Here is a 19311-nt window from a genome sequence, read left to right on the forward strand (position 1 = left end):
CAGAGCATTAATCCTACATTCTACACGCTTCAGCCAACCTTTTGCGTTTCATTCTAATACCAAGTTCTGTATGCTTTCTGAGTAGCTCCCCAGAAAATTCAAATAAATAACTGAATTCACTACAGTCGCATTTGAATAATTGGCTGCTTTCCACCAGCAAATTACGCCCGTCGTCAACTACACCTGCACCTCCTCTCACTAGGCAATGTCTTGACACTCTCTTGGTATGAAATATTTCATCACGGTGCATGTTATTCCATTGGCCACTCAATTACATGAGGCCAGCGGCTGTGAGGTGCGACTAGATGAGCTGGTAATTGGTTAGGAAGAAATGTTTTACCCCTTTTTTTTACCAACACCCATGGTATTTTCTTCTCCAGTAGCATAGAGGCAGAATTAATGGGATTTTGTGGAAGAGGGAAGTGATTCATAAGATTCGCAAACTATACGTCTAGCCAGCTACATGGCCACATGCCACCCAGCGAGAGAGAAAGAGAACAGATGTGTTTATAATTAGCCCTGTGGTTGTATCACAGGGCTATTTATTATCTGCAGAGGGCACAGAAAATCCCCGCCCTAAAAAGGAAACTTGCTCATGCTCACCCAGGCCCAAAAGCATGTGCACTAGTGTCCTTTGAGTGTCTACTGTACATCACAAACTACCTCCAACTTTGAGCTTTGGTGGTATCTACTAATGTTCAAAGTTTCCAGTCACATGCCAAGTTCGTCTCCCTGATGGCCATCTTGATAAACCATGTGATCATTCTCTCTCTCTCGCTCTCTCTCTCTCGCTTTCGCTCTCTCTCTCGCTCTCACTCTCGCTCTCTCTCTCTCTCTCTCTCTCTCTCTCTCTCTCTCTCTCTCTCTCTCTCTCCTTCATGCTAATCAGAAGGGACTTCTATACTTACCCTTACTACCTGTAAGTGACTTCTCAATCCTGCCCCATACTGATGTCACCCGTAACCCACTCTAACCAAAATCCACCTCATCTCTACTTTACCTCAATTCTTTCTTTCTTTCTTTCTTTCTTTCTTTCTTTCTTTCTTTCTTTCTTGTTTTCTTTCTTTCTTGCTGTCATTCTACCCCGTTGCTCTCCCTTAACACCTCTCTTGGTATCACCAAATCTCACTTTCCATCCCTCACCGTTTTCAATGTCTTTCCTGTTATTTTCTCCATTCCATCCAATTTCTCATCTCCTCAATCATTCCCTCCCTACCCCCTACTGACTCCCTCCAACTCACTTACTCACCCCCCCCTCGCATGCCCACTCCACTTTCCTCCCACCTCTCTCTCTCTCTCTCTCTCTCTCTCTCTCTCTCTCACATCTCTCTCACATCTCTCTCTTCCCCCCATGCCTCTATCTCTACCTGTTCAGTAGGAATAATGTGAGCATCAACAAGGCGGCCATGTCGTATCGTCAGGAGAAAGGTCGTAAGCTGAGCTCTCTGGATTGCAGCATGACGGACCAGAGTACCCTGCAGCTAGATGAGAAGATGACGCACTCTTTCATGGACGCCCACAGCTGCAACGCTCGAAGTAAGAGAGGCACAACTTTCCGGCTGTTCTCTGAAAACCAGTTGGCCAACAGACTGTAGATATACTTTATTTTCTATTAAAATGGGTCTGTCTTGAGTCTGCCCTTTAGGCAGTTTCAACAGTTCCAGCATAAAACAATATAGTATCATGTTGTGTGCATTGAGATTGAAATGTTTGCTAACACAGACTTCAACGTGTGCCCAGATGAACAGCGTTCCTCTATGAACGAGTCAAGCAGCCTCCTGGGAGGCTCCTCCCCTCACCGCCTCTGTCGGAGGAAGAGCTCTCCCTATCACACGGGTCAGCTCCACCCAGCGGTACGCGTGGCTGACCTCCTCCAACACATCAACCAGATGAAGACTGGCGAGGGATACGGCTTCAAGCAGGAGTATGAGGTGAGAGTTGAGGGGTTGTATATGGTTTGTGAATACATCAAAGATGCGACTGTAATACATTTCTAGTGGATGAAGCCTTGGCCTGGAAGAGAGGTCATCGGGCGGTCTCCAACCGTCTTAGAGTGTTTCGACACTTAACCACAACACTCTCCAGTTGGCGTGTCAGCAGTAGACTTCCAGCTATAGACGAATCCGCAGAGGGGCGCCCCGGGCTCAGCCATCACAGAGGCGCAACCAGCACCGCGAGGGAGGGCCACACCCGGCCAACAGGGAAGTTCGCAACCTGCTGGCCAGGTGTAGCAAACCAATGCTGACCACACCCCAGCGACCGCCGTGCCCAGGGCACCCCCCGTGAATCCGCCCACATGTCCTTTCTCTCCTGCGAGGACCAACAGAAGGCTCTCTCTGCCTTGTGTATTCTTGGGGGACTGCAGGCACTGAGAGGTCTCTAGGACTAGGGCTTGTCTCCTGCCTAGGGTCCTCCTACAGTACGTCTCACCATACAATTAAGTGATGCGAGCTAGGGTTAAGGTTAGATTTATGTATATTTTTTACTGAGGTTAGGTTATAGGTTTACGCATAGTTTTACTGAGGTTAGGGCTAGGTTTAGGCATAGTTTTACTTACTGTAGGTTAGGTTTAGGCATAGTTTTACTGAGGTTAGGGTTAGGTTTAGGCATAGTTGCAAAAACGAGAACACAGCGACTACTGGCCAATCACACCGGAGTTTGCCTAGAATTGCGGCGTGATCCATAATAACAGATGTGGTGCACATCCTAGCTGTGCCCCATTTTAAGTGCATTTCGTAGCACTTCAGTGATGCTTGCGGAACTCGACTACGTCTCGTTCCTGACCGCATCACTGTCGTGGCAAGAATCACGTTAAACCACACCCTCTCGTGTAATATTGCTTAAATAAAGTCTAGTTTCATTTCAGCCCCATGGCAGAGATAATACAGCTAGACCTGTAATTATCCTTTTAAAAATGAAGTCCCCTTTGCTTCCCCTTGAACTTCGATGCAAAGTTTCTCACTTCTGCCGGTGGCGATAAGCCTTTTACCTTTTTCTTCTTCTTTTCCACATCCACCTGCAGGAATCCAAATACACTTAGATTTAGATTAATTAAATTATTCCATGGGTTCACCTCCCAAAATCAATATGTGGGTGGCTTTTTCAGTCTGGCTCCTCATCCTCATTGCCTGGAGAAATAAACAAGATGAAGAGGATCAGCTTGCACACCGCTGTCACACTTCATAACGCTTATTTCCCACCGGGTCAGTGCTGGTGCAATTTATCTTGCCTTTTTTTGCAAGGCATTGTGGATGTTTTGGGGGAGGGGGGAGGGAGGTGGGAGAGAACTGGTTTCCTTCATAAGCAGTGACCCATGTTTGCAGGTATCTTGCAGGCATATATTACTGAACTAAGTGAAAGTTGCTCAATTTGTCAAACAGTCAAATTCTAAAAATCACACCTGTGTGAAGTGACTGGTGCAACTCCGTGTGGGGGTCCCCGGGGGGTTAGGTTGCGCACAGGTGGTGAAAGAGTGGTTTTACCACTCAAAAATGTATACGTTGGTGACGAGCGAGATCTAAGAACCTAGCTTACCCAGTGGCTGAAGTAATCCCAGATCACAATGGTGTCCCTGATTTGTTGCGCGTGCCTCAGGTTGGTCCCAATTTGTCATTCCCCCTCGCCCACAGGGGATTGGACCACCTTTGACGGACTGTGCCCACAGACGGAGCTAGGCAATCAGTGTGAATTATCGTGAGGCGGAACGTGACGTGACTGGAGCCACTGATCCTGTGTTCGCTCACTCACCACCCATCTTTTTCTTTCTTTCTTTTTTTCCTCCCCATTCATTTATTTTCATCTTACCTGTGTGTCATCATTATGTAGATAGATTTATAATGAGTTTTGTTGCTTTTTCTTTCCAGAGCTTTTTCGATGGCTGGGATGCGACAAAGAAGAAGGACAAGCCTAAAGGAAGACATGATAGTTTACTCAGCCGTAAGTCACAATTAGCGACACAGCTAACAGTACACAGCTCAGAAGGAAACAAATAGAAGTTTGGTGCATTTAATTGCCATAAACATTTTTTTATATTTTTATATTCCCAGTGTGTTGTAGATATAATATTAACTGACATTATCCTATGTACTTAATGCCCCTTAATGTTGCATGGTTGTTATTAAAGGAATGCTCTGCTGTTTTTCAACATATTATCTCCATACCTTTATCAGTAGGACTAATGATCAAATCCAGCGCAGCGATAGTTCATTGAGACATGGAAGTCAGAAGGTTTATTTTATTTAATTCACGGACCCCCTTGACTTAATTCATTCTCTAACAGTAATTCATTCTGCTCCTTTAAATCAGCTGTCAATCTCCACATCAACTCCCTTCACTCTCATTCGCTGCCAGCTAACTCACTCACGCCTACAATTCAATCAAGTGGTCCTTTTAAGTTACTCTGTGTTCACTCTACATGCCAAGCTGACTCAGTGGTTGTTCAGATGTCAGCGTTCAAATTCTCTCCACCTCCCCGACCCCTCCCTGTGGCATTTAGTTCTGTAATGGGTGATTCTGTGACTATAATGTTGATTGTCTATATGTGGTATCTAGTTCTGTTATCTGTATTATGATCATGTGATATGTATCTATGTGGTATATGGAATACATTGAAAGTTATTGATGTAATGTCTTTATCTTATGCTCTGAACAGCATTGGAACCAAGCCGGCACAGTGAATTATGGGTATTGTGGGTTCAGACAGCAACGTGTCATGTGATAGAAAATGAAAAAGAATCATACTTTTGTGACATGACTTTTATCTTCAATATGTACTGCTCAGCCATTCAAATCGTCCGTATGGAGTGATCAGCCAATCACAAGCCAATGTTTGTGTTCACACAAACACTCAAAGCTGGGTATAGGAGTGCCCCTCCATAATTATCTCAGCTGGTATTGCATGTAATCAAAATGTTTCTTTTTCGATTTACACAGTTTGTATCAGAAATCGACTAAACATCCACACATTTGACAGTGGAGTGTTCCTTTAAGTTTGTGAAAATGCAGTTCTAAAATAACTATTATTGGATCAGTTATCAAAGAGTGCTAATTTGTTCTTCCTTGATGCATTGCAGATGATCGTCATCAAGTCAAACTGCACTCTTTGCTGGCAGACCCCAACTCTGACTCTGACTATGTCAACGCCAACTACATCGATGTAAGTCACTTTAACCTCCGCCTCCTTCACTTTGTTCTTTATCCTGTCCTACACCAACAGCAGTCCATACTAGACCCCCTGGTAACCTGGTATTGACCCAGGATTAGAGGGGATCCGGGACATTCTGGACTTTCTGTTTGAGAATGCTGGCTTGTCATTTCACGATCACATGGCTCAGCGTTGGTCTATACTTTAGGTGGTGGTGTTGTTAAAATAAGCTCTAAATAGCTCTATATTCTTTTCTTTAGGATATTTTGGGGCTTTTCTGCCTATATTCATACAGTGGAGAGAGAGAGAGAGAGAGAGGAAACAGGAAGTGAGTGATAGGCAGCAAATGGTCCGGCCTGCCCGGGAATCGAACCAGGGAGTCACTGTCAAGGCATTAGAGCCTTGGTATGTGAGGTATGTGCCCTACGCACCGTATAGAGCCCCAGTTGGCTCCGATAGAGCAGGCTTGATCCTCTCATCTGTTGTTGGTTTTGATCACACAGAGTGAGGATCTCAGAAAGCCTCTCCAATCCCAGCAGCAGAGCATAGCACCTGTCACATCTCATCACAGCACTTCGTACAAGAAGAATTACCTTTTTATTCTGCTGTTGGTTCATAATGTAAAAAAGGTCATTCAGACTTCAGAGTTGGCACTGAAAAGCCTCTCTTTAAGAACTCAGGCTCTGTTTTAGCCCAGGATGCAGTCACGTTAAGTGCTTATAAAGTGATGTGAAAGTGAAGAGGTTCGATAGGGCTTGTTGTACTCTCTGGATACTGCATTAGGGCCTTTAGTTTCACCATCGTGTCTTTGACAAAAGCAGCTGGAAGGAGGACAAGAACTGGATTGATGCCTGACGCAGAAGCGTTAAGTGGTTTGAAGAAGGGTTATTTAACCTCACTGCTTGTGCAGCAGGACAGTGCCTGCTCTCTTAGACTCCATTAAAATCAAAGCTCTCTGGTGTCATTAAGCGTGCTGTCTACAGCACTGCCTGCATGCCATGGCAGGCACAACCCCTGGTTTATCACCTTACAATGGACTGATTCTGTGTGATTAATGGAAGGCACCTAGGTCACCGTAGATGGACTCTTTCCATTTCCCAAAGGTTAAAAGGAAAGAAAATGTCACAAAGATCAACTGGAATCGAACCAGGGATGTTGGCCATTATGTTGTCAGATGTCGGCGCTTCCCCAAGAAGTCGAGAGAGTGTAACAAAACATTCTTGTTATAAAACTGTGTGACCTCATGACTCTTTTTTAAGATGATTGTGATTGTGGCTTGTTGCTTTTCTTTTCAAAGCATTTCATCCTCCCTCTCCCAGACTCCCACTGTACTGTGATCACTATAACTAGCTCTTGTTTCCTCCCCCTCCTTCCCTCCTCTCTCTCTATCTCTCTATCTCTATCTCTATCTCTATCTCTATCTCTATCTCTATCTCTATCTCTATCTCTATCTCTATCTCTATCTCTCTCTCTCTCTCTCTCTCTCTCTCTCTCTCTCTCTCTCTCTCTCTCTCTCTCTCTCTCTCTCTCTCTCTCTCTCTCTCTCTCTCTCTCTCTCTCTCTCTCTCTCTGCCCCCTCCCCCAACATTTGGCGCCCATTAGATTCGGATAAACAGGGAAGTAAGTATTTGACTTCTCTTCTCTTTCCATCTACCCCAACCCCCCCCCCCCCACACACACACACACACACACACACACACACACACACACCCCATCCATTGGGGTTTTCTCAGTCCCACTCCCAGTGGATTCCTGTCCGTGCTGTCTGCTGTCTGGCTGCTGCTCCCAGCTGCAATCCTAAACTATTTATATTTTGCTCCAAAAACATTGCAAACACAATCAGAGAGAGAGAGAGAGAGAGAGAGAGAGAGATGGCCAATACAGCACCACGGACAGCGACACAGTGGGCTTGGTTGGATTTACTGCTTGACAGTAGGTTGTTAAATAGATGCATTTTGCATATACCTGTCGGGACTCGGGAACGTTTAAAAAATTATGTTCTCCTCTGAATTTAGTCGTAAGATAAATGTGTTCATAATATCAAGTTAAAGTAATGCACGGCTTGCACGCCCACACGTTGCGCTACATATATCCGGCTTATTGCAGGACTTTGCAGGTAGTTTTTTTTGATCGCCCATCTCCGCCTAATTTAAAACCTGCCTGCTGACAAAAAGATTTATGTCGGCTCCCGCGGGATCTTCGCTCGCGATGCAGGGCTTTGCCCTCTGTGTCCCTGCCAGCTCTCCCTGGCTCATCTCCTATAGCAGCCCCCCCCCCCCCCCCACACACCACCCCCCCCACCCATCCTTTCCTCTCTCCTGCTATGAGCTGCTAAGCCTTGATGACCACTACAATTCCTCTGAGTTCTTGATCCAAACTGGCTCTTTACCTCCCTTCTTTCATGTGTAATCAGATTCTCACCCTGAGTTATTTGATGTTGATGCATCCTTAATCACCAGAAATCACGGTCGCTGGACCAGGCTAGAAAAACACTTTTCTTAAGTCCTTTGGGCGATTTTAAACTAATCTTTGGTGCGCACACACTGAATTTAGATTTTCTTTGGTCTTAGATATTGGAACATAAAAGGGAGACATGTTTTTTAAAAGCACTTCAGAAACACACTATTTATTTTGGATAATGGGTTTGTGTGGTGTTGTGTGGTGCGTGCAGTAGTAGACTTGTGCATGTTATCTTTTTCCTTTCTATCCTTGTTTTGCAAATGGCTTTATGTCCTTGCTTGCCTCCCCTTGGGCACCACTGTTGCCAAGGCAACGGATAAGAAACCGGTTGATCTGTGGGAGTTCGGCACCAAAAGGCTCATGGGAATTGTGATCGCTGCACTTTTCCATAGCAATGGCCGTCCATCTCAACTTTATTCCGACATTTTTGTAGACTAATTGGTCCTCACTAATGTTCATTATTACAGTAGATGGCACCATTTGTTTCTACAGAGGAGGTCTGTGCGGACAATTCAGAACCTGCCTACCATAGTTTTGCTAAGTTTTCAAACATATTTTGGTTATTGACACAAGAAAAATAGCTTCTATTTCAGCGTACTAAGACTGTAGTTCCCTGATTGATGTGACAGCTGATTCCCTTAAATCTGGACAGCCAGATCAGTCCGAGACACTCAGATATAATAAGTCAAAGATCACAGATTCACTGTCTGTGTAGGACCAATGGGCCCAGATGCATGATGGGAGCTGACAGCCAGTCCACCGTTATTGGCATGCAGCTTTCTCACTCTGTTTATAATGACCCGGCTCACAGACGCCGGCAGGGACAAAGACCATCATTTCATAATGTTAAGTGAGATATCACAACAAAAGACAAGCAAGCGGCATCTCAATAAAAAGCAATCGTCAGTAGCAGAGCACAATTCTGTTTTGGTGGGCTGTGAAATGTTTCATTACATTTATAAATAATAAGTGCAGACATGTTTACACATTTCTGCTACCAACCCCAAGCTCTTAGACCAATGAGAGATGAGTTGAGATGAGAGAGAATTGAAGGAGGGATGAAATTAGAGGTTAAGTTCCCAGAATCTGTTTGCATTGTTATTGGCCTGGTTTCCCAAAGGACACCTCTTACACCATGGTGTAAGAGGTATGGTGTTACACATGCTCAGTTGCCTCTAGGGCATGAAGCCTGTGAACATTCCGTGCATAGATGTGCCACACAATGGTAGGCCTCAGGCCTGAGGCCTGGTATGGTAGGCCTCAGGTCTACCATTCTGAAATTTAATTTAATAATATTTGGACTGCTGGACAGCTGACAGTAGGCTCTCTTCACTCTTATTTTTTTTTAATTCAATTTAATTTCTTTGATGCTGTAGGCCTTAATTTCAAAGTTTTTATATTTAAATGAGATGAAGAAAGTCACCACTCGCACCACACATTTCTCTGCGAATGGTTTTAATACTGCCACATATCGACAGGTGTGTGTAGGCTAAAGAGGCTTTAGGGAAACAGGTTTGTGTATTCATGCAGGAGGCCTTACGTGCGCAATGAGGACAGGTATGGCTGTGCTCTAGTCTAGGTTGTGTATTTCTATGTTATTGTGTTTGACAGTGTTTCCAAAAAAAGGACATAGTGTTTGATTGTCCGCCATGCAGCCAATCATACCTCTTATACACCATACCTCTTACACCATGGTGTAAGAGGTGTCTTTTGAGAAACCGGGGCCATTGTTATTTTTTATGATTATTGACACACTCTCTCTGTTTCCTCCAACCTCTTTCCTCTCCTCCTGTCAACTTCATACAGGGCTACCAGCGATCCAACCACTTCATCGCCACCCAGGGTGAGTCTCACGCACAGAATACGTACATTACAACGCATAACAATGGATGAATTCCGGTGTGTTTTCATGTTTGTGAGGCATAGGCATTTGTTTGGACACTTCTTCCTCCTCCACACATCGGCTGTCGATATTGAAATGAGCTGTTACTTTGAATAATGAATGTGTAAACAACAGGGGAGCCGATGTTTCATCACGCTACAACTGGCTGTCTCCTGCGTCATGTTCTCCGATCCCCCATCAAACGCTCCCATAATAACTCACTGTAACCGTCAGTCTGTCTGACACTGTCACACCACCGACTGTGTCTCTGTCTTTCTGCTGTGGACAGGCGGTGGTGCATTATTATTCTTTACATTAAAGTATTACCTCGCCTGCAAACCCCAGACACAAAGACGTATTTCACGAACACAAATAAACACAACTAGACCTCTCCTGTTTGTTTATTCAGCCAGTGTATGTCTTCAGAACGCACTCCCCCTTCTGATTTGTCTGTCTTTTGTCTTGGGTTGCAACCTTGCCGCTTCCCAAAACTTGAAGTCATTCAATTGTCTCCTTTTCTCCCACACATACTATCACACATCCCCCCCCACCCCCCCCCCCCCCCCCCACTCCGACACCCCTCTCCCTCGGTCTCTCACACCATCTGTCTGCATTATTTTATCATGTTTGTGTATTGTACGCACACACACACCACACATGCGCACACACATGCACTCACAGACACACACACGCACACGTGCAGCGTTTTAATTCATGTTGAATTATGTGCATGGATGTAATTTACATACAAATGTGAGGGACTTCATTTATTCGATTACATTTTTAAATTATTTATTTTAAACCAAAAGTCCTCTCTCACACTTATGCCAGTGTGCCAGTGATCACCCTCCTTTGTGCCAATGTTGGCACTGGTGCCAAAGATTGCCTACCCCTGCTCTATGTACACTGCACGCAAGGGTTTTAAACATACAGTAAGTCCTACACTGTTCAATGTAAAGCATCAACGGTGGGTGTTTGCATATGAATAGTCTGCCTCTCTGTGGGCTGCTTGCTGCAGAAGCCCATAGAAGCTGATCCAGTGAGTTGAGCCTGGAGCCACATGTTCCTGTGTAGGAGAGCAGCAGGTTCTCTGCATGGGCCCGTTCTGTATTCTGTCAAGGATGAAGGTGTGGGAGGGAGACGGAGAGGAGGCAGTGAAACGCCAAATTCTCCCCGAGAGCCGGCGTCTGAAAGCACAGCGCGGCGTACCATGCAAGTCCATGGGATCAATCTGTGTCCGTCTCTCCCACGTCCCCTCTGGTGATGTTGTTACTGGCTCAGCCAAACTGGGAAGTGGAGATTGAGCCACGAACAGGAACATGACGAGGAGGAGGAGGCAGATATGTTGGTTGTTATGATAGATAGATAGATAGATAGATAGATAGATAGATAGAAGCTGTCAGGAGCTGCTGTCATGTGGTATTATTATTTCCTTTTAAAAATGCAGCTATGGTTGTTTCTCTGACAGAGCCTTGTAAGGTTTGCCCGGAGCACAAACACATGTCTTGTTAAGGCGAGCCGCGGAGGTAGAAGAATATAATGCTGCAAAGAAGTACAAGTGTGCTCAAATTTGATTGTGTTTGACAGTGATTTAGCCTGCAAGATCAAAGCCCTCCGTTGGCCCAAATGTTGCTGTACTTGTGGGCGTTTTGGTGAAATAGATGTCTGTTTTGGGTTGGATTCGCTGTCAGATGTTATTTAAGCTGTAAATGTGTGGCACGGCTACTCACTAACTGTTCCTCCAGCTTAGTTTTTTGTGATGCAATAGAACGGTTTGAAGAATAGAGCGTAGTGAGTTTCCAGAAGTATAAAAGGCATTCATATTCTGCATAATTTGAATAATGAACATAACAAGTAAATCCAAGCAGCATCCATTGTTTTTTTTTGTTATCAAATGTTTTTTATTAAAGACAAAAAATCACAATAAGACACGTTAACATCATGAATGACTAAAGAAAACACATAAACACAACACATAACAGCAAAAGCAAGGAACACAAAAACAAACAATCCCACCCACCCCTCCCCCCGAGACCAAAGATGCCACAAAATGTCAGTACTCCTACTACTGTGCAATGGGAACAAAAAAATAAAAAGATAATGATATTAATAATTACTAAATCATGCCCTTAACCAAATCTGCAATACCAGACAAAATCTCAATGTTTTCCTCTTTTGCACCATGCAATCTTGCTGTAGACATTTCTAAATAAATTATTATAATTATAATAAATCTAGAAAGGTCAAAGCCCACTGGCGAAATGACAATGCATGAGGAGGTTTCCAGTGCGAAGCAACCATCTTCTTTGCGGCCGTTACGCCAGCAAAGAAGACACGAATACGGGTATTATTTAATGGTAACTGGGATACATCATTTAATAAGAATAGAGATGGGGAGGGTGTGATGTTAATTTGTAGAATAATCGAAAGATTAGCAGCAACCAGATTCCACTCCCACACCATATGAAAGAATGTACCTATGGTGTTCGGAGTGCAGAAAGTGCAGTTGTGATTATTTAAAATCCGCATAGCACACAATCTGCGGGGGGTTAAGTATGTCCGATGAACAAAATTTAGATGAATTTGTTGATGATCAGGATTCCTAGAAGACAGGACAACATTAGACCACACTGTATCCCAGCTCCAATCTGGATCTAGATTTGGTATGTCATTCCTCCATACAGTATCGACAGCCAAGGTCCGTCACATAACTAGATTCTAATAAATAATCATACAATATGGAAACAAAACCAAGCAGCATCCATTGTTGACTTGAACTCCCTCAACAGAAACAAGGCAGAGGGCTGGGCCAGCAATACTGCCAGGCAATTGTACTAGTGGTCTCATCAATAATGCTAATATGACCCCTAAATAGACTGGAAACTGACTGTTTTGATTACATCTAACAGCCAATGAATTAACGAATGAATAACTGAATGAATGAATGCATAATATATCCCCTTTTAAATAATAGGAACAAACCCACTGTGTGTTGGAACTGGACATGGGCATTTGCAAGAGAAAGAATACAAAGCTTTGTTGTTCGGCGTCACCATTCAAACATGTATAGCAGGACTGATAAGGTGTAACCTTCAGTGAAAGTCGTGTGAATCAGTTCCTATGAAGCTGTGTGGGTGTCAAGAGATGAAGAAAATGAAGGGACATGATCATTAAAAACACAGCATAACCAGCTCTGCAGCCAGCATGAGATAGAGCCTTGTGATATTATCAGAGGCGCAGTGTAATGAAATCAATGAAAGTGTCATCTGCCCTGAGCACTGTGATTTGTGTCACCAAACGACGCCACTGTGAGCCAACGCAGGGCTTTGTTTACGCAACATCTCAGGATTTGTGGGTATATTGAAATGTAATTTCTCCCAGTATGAGAAGAACACAGAATGCGTAATAGTTCACAAATGACACACTGTTACTCCATTCTCTGGCATGGATTACATCGTGTCTGTGTTGATGGTTATTGCTGCTATTTGCCCTGACTTATGGCTCATCTCTCCACCCCCTGCATCCTCTCTGTCTGCACCTCGGTCTCCTTCTGTGCCTCTTTTTATTGATATGCCTCCATCTACTTCTGTGCCTCTGCACCTCTTTCTGTATGTCAATTTCACCTCCATATTTTTCTTCTCATCACCTTCTCCTTCATTATCTTTCTCCTTCCTCACCTCTGCGCACCTCCCCTCCCCCTTCACCTCCTCCACAGGTCCCAAGCAGGAGATGATCTATGACTTCTGGAGAATGGTTTGGCAGGAGAACTGCTTCAGCATCGTCATGATCACCAAGCTGGTGGAGGTGGGCAGGGTACGTACCTCCGACCAAGCCTCCCATGCGGGAAGATAGATGGAGGCAACATGTATTTATGGAGCTGCCCTTTATCATTTGTTACATACAGTAGATGTAACAGAGCAGCAGTTGTAGCTCTCCTTCATGGTTGAATGGTAGGATCTTGCCGGTCCCCAGTGGAGAGCCATGAGTAATCACCAGTTACTTTGATGACAGTGCTAGAAGGTCAGAGCTCTGACGCACGTCCCCCTCATACGCTGTGTCCTGGATGTTCTGATGGCAGCAGCCGTCCTTGCGTCCGCTGATAACAGCCTATTATTGCATGCAATCTATTGAATGTTTGACCCTGTGCCACAGTATTTCAATCTATTGAATGTTTGACCCTGTGCCACAGTATTTCAATCTATTGAATGTTTGACCCTGTGCCACAGTATTTCAATCTATTGAATGTTTGACCCTGTGCCACAGTATTTCAATCTATTGAATGTTTGACCCTGTGCCAGAGTATTTCAATCTATTGAATGATTGACCCTGTGCCACAGTATTTCACATTTGGCACAGAAATACAGTACGTGTACATGTGACACGCAGCCCCTCAATGATGTCACTGTAGTAGAACATGCAGATTAATTCCCCCCGTTATTAGAGCCCATCTGATAATCTGAAGGACATACTGTACACACACACGCACACGCACACACACATGCATGCACAATTGCACATGCACACACATACTTTAATACAAATACTGTGTTTGTTTGTCCAGATAAAGTGCTGTAAGTACTGGCCTGATGACAGTGAACTGTATGGAGACATCAATGTAACGTTGCTGAAGACTGAAACTCTAGCAGAATACACCGTCCGCACCTTTGCTATGGAGAGGGTGAGTCTGACACACACACGTCACACGCACACACACACACGCGCGCGCACACACACACACACACACACACACACACACACACACACACACACACACACACACACACACACACACAGGCATCAAACTATTCAAACATGACCTTTAAACCAAAATAGACAAGCTCAAAAGGCCACAATCATGCATCCCACACAAAATTATGAAAATGCATAAGAATCTAACTTTACTGTCACATCACAGGTGGAAGGAAGTGGGTGAAATTAGTTAGTGCAAACATCTTGTGGACATATTCATTCTCTTGACAGGTTCCCACTCACCACATGTTGTATTGTTAGATAAAATCTGGACCATGCCGCCCACCACATCTCTCATCACAATGTCAACTACCGTATGTACCATCTGACAAAACACATCATACCAACCAGTGACCACAGCATCTGTGCCCTCTATGACACTTCAACAACACAGCATGCAAACAGCTTGCATTCTGTCATAGTCTCTGATGGTCTCTGTGTGCTTCCCATGGCGACATACAGTAACAGGATTGTCTGTTTGTGGTGTTCTTCCAGCGAACACCATTGTTACGAGCCATTCACACCAAGCACAATAACTAAAACAATAACTATGTGAGCCTCCACATGAACGTGAACGATAATATTATGTAAACAATGGCACCAAACCGCGATGCGAAGTCCTGCTGTGTCAGAGCCCATGCACACAGCGAGATATCTGCCTCCGTGGTGCTGAAAGGCACATGCAATAGGCTACAGGGATCATTTGGGGCTCTATCTTGTTCGCCAGCTTGTGCCTAAATTTTTTTGGTACTGTTTTGAAAAGAAATAAAAAAAAAAGAAGAAGTTAGGCATAAGGGGCAAGATAGGGCCGCTAGACTCTCACTATATGAATGTTAAGGAGGTGGGATGGTTGTAGCTATCTGAGGTAATGCCAGGAAGACTGCCAGCTAGCGTTTGCTATTCATAACCATCTTCTCATCTCCGTTAGCAATAACAAAACTATCACTGATTCTGAGGGTGAGTGAGAACGATTGCATCCCAGCTGTCCTTCTGGTGGATTTTGATTGGCTGCCTGTCAGTGTTGATCAGTCTGAAAGTGATCCAAACGATATCCCTCACCACTATCGTTGTCGTCATAGTCGTGGTGTGGACTGTGAACTCACCTTCAAACTAGAAAGATTTTGAAAATGACACAATTATTTCTAATTATGGTGATACAGTAGTTATATCGTGCTTGGTGTTAATGTCCTTTTGGGTGTATAATCCGTCCGACCTTCCTCATGATAGCATCTCAGTGAGACTCTCTTAATTGTTTGTGCAGAGAGGCTACCCTGCCAAACACGAGGTGTGCCAGTTCCATTTCACGTCCTGGCCGGAGCACGGCGTTCCCTACCACGCCACGGGACTGCTGGCCTTCCTGCGCCGCGTTAAGAGCTCCATGCCCCCCGACGCCGGACCTGTGGTGGTGCACTGCAGGTACCTGACTACACACATGCACATGCACACACACACACACACACACACACACACACACACACACCACCCTGCCTCTCTGGGGTTATTTACAAACATGTGGTGCCGCTGAATGTATGACCAGCACTCGATTGAACCGTGTCATCGTTTTGCCTTCCCTCCAGCATGGGGGCGGGACGGACAGGCTGCTACATCGTTCTGGACGTCATGCTGGACATGGCTGAATGTGAAGGAGTGGTGGACATCTACAACTGTGTCAAAACCCTCTGTTCCCGACGCATCAACATGATCCAGACAGAGGTCAGTTTCCACTACCATAGACTGCATATTATTATACTATATTTACACTATAGATTAGATTTTGAGAGATCATGTTTGGAATCAAAGTGTTAGACAGGACTGCCTGTCCTGATGTTATATATATATAAAGTTATGTTTTGGACCAATATATTCTTAAATTAACCTCATATATTCTCTAGACTCTCATTTATGACTGTTATTTGTGTATATTGATAGTACAATGTCGGCTCGGACGGTTAGCTCAACCGGAGGTGAGGGGGCCCAGAGTGTTGACAGGAAGGGTGGGGTTATGACCAAAGATGATGATCTCAGTTTTATTGTCATTTAGATGTAGGAAATTTGCGTCCATCCAAGTTTTTATATCATCTAGACAGTTAATCAGGGGCTCGATGGAGTTATTGCTGTTGGGTGTGAGAGGCATTTAGATTTGTACGTCATCTCATCAGCGTAACAGTGGAAGGATATATCTTGTTGGAGAGTTGTGGACGACGTACAGATCCAAAATATTCCACTTTATCTCTGAATGAGTTGACATGTACAGTCAGTGAGTGAATGAATTATCTATCGTCTCTGTGAGGTTGAAATGAATACAGTATGATCAACAAACTAGTAGCCTATGATTATGAATGATTATACAGACTATATACACACTCAATTAAATATTTATTTATTTATTTATTCATTAATGGATAAATTAAAAAAAAAAAACAAAAAAAAACATAATCATCACACAAGATCAGGACAACCAAGGACCATATGCCATTTAGGGGGGGCAGTTATTATGCATTTGCATTGAATAGTCTGATGGCAGTTGGCATAAAAGAGAGTCTGTAACGTTCCGTGTGCATCCTTGGGGGGAGTGTGAGCCTACGGCTGAAAGTGCTCGTCCTATCCCGCAGCACACCTTGGAAGGGGTTGAATTACTTGTTGAATTACAAGATTTCCAATGGAAATGGAAATCTTGCACATAAATGTTTTATTTAGGCAACATGATCATTGTTCATCATGTTCATTCATAAAGTCACTGGAGATAGACAGACTGTGCTTTGACATTTACATTTAAATGTATTGATAGACTGAGATATGTTAACTCAGAGGAAGTAGGCGTGGAAAGGCAATTTTATAGCACCTTTCATACACATTCAAAGTACAAAGTACAGCTCATTAAAAGCCCAGGCAAGACCTAGTTGATAGACATCATTGTGAGTAAGCAATGTTAAATAAATGTTTTTAAATTGGACTTATAAACAGCTATAGTTGGGAATTTCCTAATGGTCTGGAATATTGTTCCAGGTTTGTGATGCATAGTAGTGAAATGCTGCTTCACCATGTTTTGTTCCAACTATGGGGTGAACAATTAGTAGGCCAGCCCCAGATGACCTAAGGGTTCTAGGGGGTTCATATGGCTCCAGCATGTCTGAGATGAAGCTGGGCCCAGAGCCACAGAGAGATTTATAAACAGTAAAACATTAGTGCAATGTACTACCGGTACATTTCTGGTGTGAAATTCTCTAATATAACTTCCCCCCTCCCCAAAAAAGGCATGCAGGACCCCCCGCCACAAAAACTATTGCTGGATTTGCCGCGCCGCGCATGGTGCTACTCATGTCAATATCTCAAGGTTGGCAGGTCTGCCTATAGCGAACCTGCAGCGATGGCTGATTATTCACAGGACTGCTATGAGGATGTTGCACTACCTCTCTGTTCCATCTGTTCCTTGGCAACAATAGACACTGTGGTACTGCTGTGTCCCTGCATCCAAAATCAACATGATCCTACGGTATACTCTCTTTGTTGCCAAACATCACAGAAACCATGTCGGGTGCAGTACTTAGTTGAGACAGTTTTTGGTTTAGACTAGTCATTGGTTAGACCAGTCATTAGTCCTACAACTATAACCTATCTCAAACCCTCACCCTAAACCTAACCTCCCACGGGGCAGAACACCTAAACCTAACCTTAACCCATGTCTAACCAATGACTAGTCTAAACTAACTATGCACCCCGTGATGTCAGTGTAGATGTGTATAACAGCTGTGCAATTTTGTTCATACCAGGAAAATCACATATAAGTGATTAAAACATTCCTTTCTAAATTACTATAACACCTAGCTTAGTAAAGGTGTTTGCACACTGGTTCGAAATTCTGAATATCGGAGCGAATTTCAGAGGAGTGAGAAGACGTAAAAAAAATCAACGTCAATTTATGTCAATCACGTTGACAAGTTTTTTCGGACCGGGGTAGATTTTATCTGTTTTCCGCAGCTGTCTAGTGGTGTCTATTGGGGTGTTGGTGACAGCCTGCAGCTAGTGATAGCATATAACTTTCAGATCCGCAAAAACAAAGCACCAGTGCGCAACCACCTTAACTGGAAATGTGCACTGGAAATGGCAACAGGTTTGTGGCAAACAGAAAACATTAATTAACCTACGTATATACATTTAGGCCTCATGATGATTGAGCTTGTACAATTGTGAGCTTGTAGATCTGCTATTTTCAAAAGATTTGTCTACATTTGAAAACTTGAAATGCGACAAAATGCGAGTATTTCTAGATTGCAGTATTGATATGTTTTCCACTACTGGTTCCGATAGGTACCCTTCTCAGCCACGCCCCTAGATATATTTTATTTTGATGTCTAGTGTGGCCATTCAGCGCTTTCATAGTGAGCAGGGGAGTTGAGCATGGGAATTTCTCACTTGTCTTGTTTTAATGTATTGTCATACACAAGAAACAGTGTTGTGAATGTGGTACTGTAAGTATTCAGTTTTAAGGCAGTGTCACCCCACAAGTCTATTAAACACACAGAGATAGTAATGGTCATATTGTACATGAGATGAGAGAGATGCTGTAGATGTAGATAGTAACAGAGTATGAATAAGTACACAACAAAACAACAATCTCCTACCATTGGGCATACATGTCATGGTATGCAGAAAGTTGAACCCAAACATAGAGCCAAACACAGAAGCAAATTTAAGGTATTTATTCACAATATGGTGAATTGGAGCTTGTGGAAGGTTGCATGTAAAACAAACATGGAGGAATGAGGAGAGCAGTCCAGGCAGGTGGCAGGCAGACGAGCAGGCAGTAGAACAGGTGAGCTGGGTTCTAGAGGAGAGGAGAAGAGCTTGAGTTGCAGGAAACACAGGAGCAAAATACTATAGGCAATATAACTAAACTATAACTTCACTAGTAAACACTGTCAATTATTCAGATGGTTCAGTGGAGTGTATCTATGTGTGTAGTTGGTTAATGATGAACAGAGTAGAAACACACGTTTCAAGGACTGAGCTTGAGTGCATGCCAGGCTGTGTCTGTGTACTAATTACAAATTGTACCTTTAGTTGAGTAGATGTGTAC

General features: G+C 43.8%; 2 protein-coding genes across 2 annotated transcripts in view; both read left to right on the plus strand.

The window, feature by feature from the left end:
* LOC308331342 (receptor-type tyrosine-protein phosphatase U-like) overlaps positions 1 to 19311 on the plus strand; it is a 265106-nt gene that overhangs the window by 93073 nt on the left and 152722 nt on the right. The window lies entirely within an intron of this gene.
* LOC308331341 (receptor-type tyrosine-protein phosphatase U-like) overlaps positions 1 to 19311 on the plus strand; it is a 121798-nt gene that overhangs the window by 93008 nt on the left and 9479 nt on the right. Inside the window, exons 15-24 of the mRNA XM_080786749.1 lie at positions 890 to 919; positions 1376 to 1536; positions 1741 to 1931; positions 3864 to 3936; positions 5073 to 5155; positions 9410 to 9446; positions 13201 to 13298; positions 14047 to 14163; positions 15496 to 15650; positions 15812 to 15947. Of these exons, the coding sequence (XP_080642875.1) occupies positions 890 to 919; positions 1376 to 1536; positions 1741 to 1931; positions 3864 to 3936; positions 5073 to 5155; positions 9410 to 9446; positions 13201 to 13298; positions 14047 to 14163; positions 15496 to 15650; positions 15812 to 15947 (1081 nt within the window). The remainder of the gene's footprint in view (positions 1 to 889; positions 920 to 1375; positions 1537 to 1740; positions 1932 to 3863; positions 3937 to 5072; positions 5156 to 9409; positions 9447 to 13200; positions 13299 to 14046; positions 14164 to 15495; positions 15651 to 15811; positions 15948 to 19311) is intronic.

The sequence above is a fragment of the Protomyctophum bolini genome (assembly GCF_963924005.1).
Source record: "Protomyctophum bolini genome assembly, chromosome: 17".
Taxonomy (NCBI): domain Eukaryota; kingdom Metazoa; phylum Chordata; class Actinopteri; order Myctophiformes; family Myctophidae; genus Protomyctophum; species Protomyctophum bolini.